Source organism: Rosa rugosa, chromosome 1, assembly GCF_958449725.1.
Source record: "Rosa rugosa chromosome 1, drRosRugo1.1, whole genome shotgun sequence".
Classification (NCBI taxonomy): domain Eukaryota; kingdom Viridiplantae; phylum Streptophyta; class Magnoliopsida; order Rosales; family Rosaceae; genus Rosa; species Rosa rugosa.
Genome location: NC_084820.1, coordinates 31,867,386 through 31,876,874, shown reverse-complemented (window position 1 = coordinate 31,876,874; position 9,489 = coordinate 31,867,386). Strand labels below are relative to the sequence as shown.

The window sequence follows — 9,489 nt, the reverse complement described above, 5'->3', positions numbered from 1 at the left end:
GTATTTCTTCAAGTGATCCAGAGACCCCGAATGAAGGAAGAGTCCTTCTTTTTATAGGGCTTGGAGGTGGTTGAGGTACACTGTTGGAGTATGGGCTTGGCCCCGAAAATAAGGGTGTCAGCTCCTTTTTTTGACATGCCAGCAACATGGGTTTGGTCGAGTGGGTGGCAGAGTGGGTGACAGATGTCACCATTTTGTGGTCTCCTCTAATCACATCATCTTCAACCCACGTTTATGGCCATGCTGGTCATGGGATTGTGACACTTGTCCAATTAGGTGAGATTTGCTCCTAGATTTGAGTAAATCAAGCCCTTGTGATTGGTGAGCAATCTCATGTTGAGGGAGGCTCTGGCAGTCCAGCTGAGCAGTGCTGGTCGATCATGACATTGCAGGCTTGGGTGATGATCGAGCTATATGAGTGACCATCTAGTTCTAAGACCCATGGCATTCGAGTAACGAAGGTTGGGAGTTGAGGCTGAGATTTATTTAGTTGTAATGTATGATTGAATATTTTCGTTCATAGACAAGGCTGAGATTGGATACTTTGACTTTTCAACGCATCTTACGTGTACAAGGTTTGAAAAGTCATAGACATTACCCTGTCCAAATTCCGACACGAACAAGCCCCCAGTGCCTCGGCCAACCGGCTCTTATGTTGGGCGGGGAACTTTATCAATCCTTACAGGATTTGGTTTGCTCTTTTGGGTGGCCTTGCAAACTCTTGATTTTTGCAGGGCGAAAATTCTTCTAAAATTATAATACTTTATATGCTAAGCGGACATAATTCCATAATAATAATGATTTTTAATTTTTTTAAACGAAAGGATATATATATATTTATTTTGAAATAATCTGAGATGATATATACTTAGTTACATATATCTAAGTATGTCTAAATAGTGAGATTGTTTCAGGAAAAATAGTGAACCATACATATATGGCATGTTCACACGTTCACATCTATAAAATAGTCAAATTAGATGTGAATACCCAATGCTCAGACATATATAGTTACTTTGCTTCATCATATGATCATAACGTGTCATAGGCTTGGGGTGGGGCCAGGAGTATGTAAGCATAAATGTAAATATGCATATATGTTGTTTGAAAGTGGGTTGCATACGTACGGTCAGTCAGATTGCTTTTTGAGAGAACAAAATTTTAAATGTAAGCTCATTTGTGTATATATATATAATTGTATATTTTGAAAAGATGATTTTTATGTGATTGATAAGACTAGTTTGGGCAGCCGAAATGGTGGGTTGAGTGGAGAGGTTGATATCGCCACTTGTCGCAATCTAATGCTGGGTGTTGATAGGAATTAAAGGCCAGGATTCCAACCTTCTGACTAGCCTAGTGTTTACGTTTTCTAAGACTTTATCTGCTGATTCTCTCTTTCTCACCTCTCGCCTTCTCTCTTGAATCAAAGCACTTTTCTTCTTCTTCTTCTTCTTTGAGAAGGACGAAGGACTCTGGTGTGGTTATCTTTAGGAGAAGAAAGAATAGAAAGTGTTGGTATCATACCAGAGAGGTCGATATCACTCTCCTCTTTGCTGGAATTCCTACGGTTCCCAAGCTTTTCAAGGTATTAGTTTATGTTTCATTTTCTTATTTCCTTGTTTTGCTTTGGATTTGTGGATATGTGAAAGTCTTATCGATGTAAAACTTGTTTTGAAAGCTTGAAGCTTGAACCCTTAGACAAAAGCTTGACAGTTGGTTTCTTTTGGTGAGTTGGAGATAGGAACGTTTTAAAACTTAGCTGTTGGTTGTGGGTTTATGTTGGTGATACATGTTTGGGGTTTTTAGGGCGGGATAGAGAAGGCGTAGTAAACCGCTTAAATTTCAGGAATATTCTTCCTTAATGGCTTCCCCTTCTTCTTTTTTTAGGAAAGGGAACCCGAAGACTTACAATTTTATGGAGGATTCCACAAGTGGAGACGACAGCTTTAGTAATGAATCCTCGTCGTCTAGTGACTCCGACAGGTCTTCTCAGGGATCAATATCTAGTTCTAATGAGGGGGGGACGTCTACTGGATCGTCTGAAAACTTGGGTGTGCATAGGTTAGGGAAGGAGTTCATGGGTCAGGGATTAGAGTCTGGCGGTCGGGGTTCCTCTACTACATATTCGGAGTCTAGTGGTTCCTCCTTCAAAGGGGGGCTCCGAATGTTGAGTGGGAGAGGCGGTGGTCATGTGACTTCGGTTGGCATGTCATCTGGGCGATTATGTGGCAATAGTGAGGCGGAGAGTTATTATGGAGGGTCGAAGTTGAGTAGAAAAATGCAAACAGAGGCTAGGAAACGGCTGTTGGCATATAGGGCTGCTCGTTCTCCGTGGACAGCTGACCAAGAGATGACCGAGACTAGTGTTGACGCTCTAAGAGAACTGAGGTGGAACTATCAAATACCTGACTCCGTAGAGCTAAGATTGATTAAGGATGATGAGTTGCCTAGTAGTCCTCCGGATGGGTTTGTTACTCTATACCCAGCCATGCTAGAATTAGGTATTAGGATACCGTTCCAGCCCTCAGTGCATGGTTGGGTGAGTGAGCTTGGCGTTGCTCCAGCTCAAATTAATCCTAATGGCTATAGAGTGATTATTGCTTTGATAGCTTTGTGGAACAATAAATTTGGTTGTGACCCACCAGTTGAAGTTCTTCGTCACCATTTGCGGCTTAAGAAGAACATATCAGCGACCAAGGATCCTATTGAGGGTTTTTATTGTATTGTTCCCCAACGTCCTGCCATTGTACTTGAGCTTCCATCCGGGGTTAAAACTTGGAGGAATAAATGGTTTTATGTTAAGGGCTGGGCGTTCACTTCTAGTGGTGGAGTTCCAGCCCCCAGCATTCCTACTCATTTTAAGGATGCAGGTTATGTTAGTTATGGAAAATTTCTCATATCTTTTATTTTTCGTACATATGTATCATGTCCTAAAACTTACAATTATTTGATCTTGCAGGGAAGTGGCGAAAATTGGATTCTCTCTCTAGAGTTGTGAAGGAGAGATTCAAAAGTTTCCTTGATCTTCCGAGAGAGGAGCGACGTTTCAAGACGATTGTCACAGAAGCAAGATTGGCGAGGCTTGGGATAGCAGCTCCAGCCAGAAGTAAATCCCTTGTTTAATGACTCTTGGTCTCTGATTATACACCATATCTTTATTTTATTATTATTATTATTTTTTGAATGCAGGTATGACACTTGACAAGAATGATCCTGGACTTCGAGCAAGGATTCTCCAGCAACGTCAAGCCATAAAGGGGCCAATTGTGCCCAGACCCTTGGTCCCTCCTAATGAAGACATGTCATCGCCTAGGCCCCCAAGTCCCAAGTTTCGGGCCCGACCACCCAGGCCTCCATCCCCCCTGGATTTAGGAGGGCAACGATCAGGTCTCCGATTGATTCGCTTGAAAAAACCTCGGGAAAAAGAAGAATGAGTGAGGAGGCGCAGGGTAAGCAAGACCCTTTGAAGAAGAAACTGAGGGTGGATGATGAGGTCGACAATCTTGTGGAAGATGCCAAGAGGGAGACTCGGCAGTCCAAGGCTAGGCAGCGAGTTGACACTCTGGGTGCGCGCCACCGCCAAGTTGACGTTCCAGAATTTCTTTCTGATTACGTTGGGGACATGATGGGGCTTATTGACACTAAGACTTATACCGTAAACTTTGGGACGGGTGAACTTAAGGGGGAACTTGATTCTCTTGTGGAAGGGGCAAAAAGTTCTTTGATTTTGGTACCGATGATGATGATGATTATTTTTTTCGTGTGCTGATATGTCAGGGTTTACATCTATTGTACGTATGACTCTTTTTTGTTTCTTTCTTTTTGCAGGCCAATTTGAAGAATCATCTCATAATTGACAAGATGGCGGAGAGGATTCGTGAGTTGGACTCCCAGGTGCTTGCAACCAACAAGGAGCTCAGGGTGACCAAGACTCAGCTGGGTCAAAAGAAGAAAGATGTGGCTAAAATGGAGGATTATCACAAAAGGCTGAAGGAAAAAGAAACAGATGTTGATCAGCTGGGAGAAAAGGTTAAGGGCCTGGAGAAGGAACTCAGGGTTAAGGCCCAAGAGTGTAAGAGAATCAAGGGTTTGGAGGTGGAAGTCCAAGACCTTAAAGAGAGGGTTGAGGGTCTCAGGAGCAAGGCCAAGGTTGGTCGTAACAGTATTTTGAGGGAGTTCCAGGATTCTAAAGAGTACAAGGACATCTTAGAGAATAGCTACTCAGAGGGGTATACTGACTTGCTTAACCTATGCATAGAGCATTTTGGTGAGAAGGGAATGGAATGGGCAGTTTCTTTGGGTATTGATGCTGTGCCTCTAGAAATTAAGGGTAGCCCCTCCAAGGCTACACTTGCTAATGCAAGTCCAGGTCTTGCCCTTTCTGGCCATGAGGTTGAGGGATTGGACCGTGGAGGAGTCGACCAGGCAAATGGGTCAGTATTGGGAGACGAACCTACCGAGGCATTGAGCAACGACCGCCATCAAGGTAAGTCTGGCACTGGTGACACTCCAGTGGAGGACAAAGGAGGCGTTCTTGGAGATGGGGAAGATGGAGATGAAAGGGCCAAGGTGACAAATGCCGATCCTTTGAAGTGTTGAGGGTTGACGTAAGGTTTAGTTCGTTACTTCTATTTTGTTCTTGCATGTTGTAGGGACCCTTTGGATTTGTTTACTTTACGTTGCGGATGTCTCACCCTTTATTTTGCTAACTCGGATGGCCAATTAGCTCTTTTGTGGTAGGGTATACAGCTCTTGAACATCTATGATTTCTATGTAATCTAGATATATCCGAGGATGAGTGTCTTGACCTGTCAGTATTCATCCTCGGGTATCTTTTGCTAACTATAACTTAAATCTTAATAGAATCATTCTATGGACTTATGTTCTGTTCGTTTGGTGGAATTGTTTGTATTTCTAGAATCGTGTTGTTGAACATCCAGCTATTAGCCTTGGTACGTCTAGTTTCTTTTATTTGGGCGCCCACCGGGGCAGGCACCATCCTACTTTTCTATTTTGCACTTATATCAAACTTAGATAGACTTTTTGTTGAGATAGCTATACCCTTGGGTTCCGGCAAACTTATTTGTGTTCGCTTATGGGTGGATATATGGAACGGGTACCTCACTTGGTCCGCGTCTGGGCATCGACACTAGTTTGTCAGTAATGAGCTGACATAACTAGAACTAATCAGTCATATGCTTAGCACGGGAGTCTTTGCCGAATTTTTTGGTTCAATAGAGTTTTTTCAAACTAATTCGATTGTTGCAAATTCAGATCTCAACACGATTTTATCATGCAACTAGAACATATAATGTAAAATAACGAAACTGATGCTTGGTAAATATACTACAGGCATTACATGCGTTGGCATGCCACTACATAAACAAAAGATAGTGGGATGGGCACGCCCAAGTGGAAAGATACAAAAACGAATAAGTGTCTCCTCCCAAGGGGAGGAAGCATGGAGAGAAGGTCTTTCCTGGCAAAAATGGAGTGGTGGTGGTCCAGTGTATTCACTGATGGTAGATCCTCAGGTTCTGGACGTTCCAAGGGTGGGCGAGTCTTTTCCCGGCGAGGTTGGACAGTGAGTAAGTTCCTGGACGTTCGATGCCAATGACCTTATAGGGCCCTTCCCAGTTGGCGCCCAACGTTCCAGAAGGTTTGTCTTTTGAAGCAAGTGTGACTTTTTTGAGGACCAAGTCTCCAACTCGAAAACTTCGTTCCTTGACATTGCGATTGTAGTATCTGGTGACTCGCTATTGATATGCGGCCCGATACAGCTCCGCATCCTCCCTTCTTTCCTCAACCAAGTCTAGGTTGAGGCGCAATTGTTGATCGTTTTCCTCTACGTTGAACGTGTCGACTCGGTGAGTCAATGTCTTCAGTTCCACTGGTACCACTGCTTCTGAGCCATAGGCCAGTGAAAAAGGAGTTTCCTTTGTGGAAGTGCAGGGTGTTGTCCTGTATGCCCAAAGAATCCGAGGAAGTAGGTCGGGCCAGACTCCTTTGGCACGACCTATGCGCTTCTTGAGAGTCTTTTTGATAATCTTGTTTATGGCCTCTACTTGCCCATTGGCTTGCGGGTGGTATGGTGCTGCGTAGCGTGTCTTGATTCCCAATTTTGAGCAAAATTCGCGGAGTGAAGTACAATCGAATTGTTTGCCGTTGTCCATCACTAACGCATAAGGGACTCCAAAACGACAAATGATATTTTTCCATAAGAACTTTTGCACTTGGAGTGAAGTGATGGTCGTCAAGGCTTCAGCCTCTGCCCACTTAGTGTTATAGTCGACACAAACTATGGCATGAGTAGCCTTGTTATTTCCTTTGGGCATAGGTCCTATCATGTCGACACCCCAAATGGCGAAAGGACACGGTGCACTCATTGATGTCAAAGGTTCTGCTGGTTGGTGTGGAATGGTAGAGTTCTTTTGACATGCTTTGCAAGTCTGGACCATCAATTTTGAATCTTCTTTCAGGGTTGGCCAGAAATACCCTTGCCTGAGCGTCTTGAGAGCCAAGGAACGAGCACCAGAGTGGTTCCCGCAGAGCCCCTCGTGGATGTCCGCCAGTACATTCCTTCCTTCCTCAAAGGTTACACAACGCAAGTAAGGGGCAGAGTAGCCGCGCTTGTACAGGGACCCATTGATTATTAGGTAGTGGTCAGCTCGGTACTTGGTTTTTCTTGATTCGAGAGAATCGTCCGGCAGCTCTCCTTTAGCTAGATAGTTGTAGACAGGGTCCATCCAACTGGGTACACCATTGATTTGGGATATTTCCAGGTCTTCCTTGATGCTCGACTTATTTAGATGCTCAATTGGGGTACTTCGCCCGACATCACAGTCGATGGCTGATGCTAGTCGAGCCAATGCGTCGGCACGCTCGTTTTGTGCCCTCGGTATTTGTATGACTTCATATGATGCAAAGCTTGATAGAAGAGATTTCACTTTCCCAAGGTATGCAGCCATTGTGGGATCTTTTGCTTGATATTCATCCAATACTTGGTTGACCAAGAGTTGAGAGTCGCTGTGTACACGAATTCGAGCTGCTCCTAGCTCTCTTGCAATGCGAAGGCCTGCGATGAGAGCCTCGTATTCCGCTTCGTTATTAGACGCTTTGAAGTTAAATCGGAGGGCATACTCAAATTCTGCCTTGTGTGGGGTTGTGAGGACCAGGCCTGCTCCACTCCCTACTTGGTTGGAGGATCCATCGACGTGGAGCGTCCATATTAGACTTTGATCGCTGTCCTCCGATGCTCGAACCTCTTCTCTCAGGGGTGGAACTTTTTCTGTTGATGGTCGAGCCTCATCTCTTGGTGGCTGATCACTTTCTTGGGCCTCAGTCGTGACCTCAGGGTAAAGTGGGCGAGTAAATTCTGAGATGAAATCTGCCACAGCCTGGCCTTTGATGGCCGTGCGTGGGTGGTAGTGGATGTCGAATTCCCCCAATTCAATCGCCCACTTGACAAGCCTTCCCGATGTCTCGGGCTTCCACAACACTTGCTTCAGTGGTTGATTAGTTATTACTTTGATGGAATGGGCTTGGAAGTATGGTCTAAGCTTCCTAGCTGAGGTTACGAGGGCTAGAGCCAATTTTTCAATCTCCGGGTACCGGAATTCCGCATCCGTGAATCCCTTGCTGACATAGTATATTGCTTCTTCGTCCTTTTCTTCTTCACGAACGAGTACGGAGCTAATTGCCGCACCTGATACTGATAGGTAAATTAGGAGTATTTCCCCCGGTCTTGGTTTAGAGAGCACAGGTGCTTTTCCCATATGTTCCTTCAGACTGATGAAAGCCTTCTCACACTCCTCAGTCCAGCTAATGCTCCTTCCTGCTCCTTTCAAGGCTTTGAAGAATGGGAGACACCGATCAGTGGACCTCGAGATGAAACGGTTCAGTGCTGCTACTCTACCAGTGAGGCTTTGGACCTCTTTCCTCGTCTTTGGGGACTTCATGTCAAGCAATGCTCGGATTTTCTCTGGATTGGCTTCTATCCCTCTTTCGCTGACCATGAAACCCAAAAATTTTCCCGAGTGGACGCCGAATGCACACTCTTCAGGGTTCAACTTCATTCCATACTCCCTCAATATCTTGAACGCCTTCTCCAATTCTCCACATGGTTTGTAACATGCGTGCTCTTGACTAGCATGTCATCAACGTAGACTTCCACGGTGTTACCGATTAGATCGGCAAACATGTGGTTCACAAGGCGTTGGTAAGTGGCTCCGACATTCTTGAGACCAAAGGGCATCACACGATAACAATATAACCCCTTGTCGGTGATGAATGAAGTATGTTCTTGATCTTCTTCGTGCATGAGAATTTGGTTGTATCCTGAATAGGCATCCATAAAGCTTAGAAGCTTATGTCCAGCGGTAGCATCCACGAGTTGGTCGATACGCGGCAAGGGGAAGCTATCTTTTGGGCACGCCTTATTTAGGTTTGTGTAATCCACGCACATCCGCCATTTCCCATTTGCCTTCTTCACCATCACAACATTCGACACCCAACGAGGGTAGTCCACGGGTCTTATGAATCCATTCCTTAGGAGTTTGTCAACCTCTCCTTTGATGGCAGCATATCTTTCTGAATCGGATGGCCTCCGCCGTTGTCTGATCGGCTTAGCCCCCTGGTCAATGCTGAGCTTGTGTGTGATGATCTCGGGTTTGATTCCTGGCATGTCATCATGAGACCATGCAAAGACATCAGCATTTCGTTGGAGGCAGCCAATTATATCCTCTCGTACATGACTGTCGAGTTCGGCACCAATCTTCACTACTCTTTCGGGATGATCATTTGAATGGACAACAGCGAGCAACTTTTCCACTGGCTCAAGTTTTAGCTTTCTTTTCTCTTCACACGTCTCTTGGGCCGGGATCACCTTATTAGTTAATTGACTGGCCTCTGATGATACCATCATGGTGTCCATCATTTCAGGTCCCACGCTTTGCTTGGAGTCTGTAGCATAACAGGCTCGTGCTAATGCCTGGTCTTCTCTAACTTTTCCTATACCGCTTGACGTAGGGAACTTCAATGTTAGGTGACAGTATGAGACTCTGGCCATCAGGTCCCCGAGTGCTGGTCGTCCGAGAATGACATTATAAGCTGACGGGCAGTTGCTTATCACAAACAAGGTTGTGCAGGTCCCAACATTGGGCCAAGTCCCTAAAGAGAGTGTCAACGGCATGTGACCGATGGGTTGGATCTTCGCACCTCTATATGCGGTTAGTGATGCAGTTCCTCGTGTCAGCATTCCGGGCTCAACCCCTAGCTTTGCAAACGCTACAGCCGAGATAATGTTTACCGCACTACCGCCGTCAACCAGGACACGAGCCACCTCGCAGTCCGCAATCAAGGCCGTAATGATGATTGGGTCGCTATGTGGGTAAATTAGTCCTTCCCCGTCTTCATCAGTGAAGGTGATGGGCTCTGGTGCTAGTCGTCTCATCTTGGTAGGTCTAGCATCTACCGAAAAAATGTTTGCGT

General features: G+C 45.3%; 1 protein-coding gene across 2 annotated transcripts; it reads left to right on the top strand.

The window, feature by feature from the left end:
- The first annotated feature begins 1,413 nt into the window (after window positions 1-1,413).
- LOC133735441 (uncharacterized) lies at window positions 1,414-4,879 on the top strand. Of its 2 annotated transcripts, XM_062162845.1 has the most exons (5): window positions 1,414-1,585; window positions 1,888-2,870; window positions 2,960-3,106; window positions 3,190-3,730; window positions 3,829-4,879. In XM_062162845.1, exons 4-5 carry the CDS (start codon window positions 3,431-3,433, stop codon window positions 4,597-4,599), a joined length of 1,071 nt encoding a protein of 356 aa, XP_062018829.1. In that variant the 5' UTR covers window positions 1,414-1,585; window positions 1,888-2,870; window positions 2,960-3,106; window positions 3,190-3,430; the 3' UTR covers window positions 4,600-4,879. The 2 variants fall into 2 exon arrangements, with proteins under 2 accessions (XP_062018829.1, XP_062018837.1); XM_062162853.1 differs by lacking the exon at window positions 1,888-2,870.
- The last annotated feature ends 4,610 nt before the right edge of the window (window positions 4,880-9,489 follow it).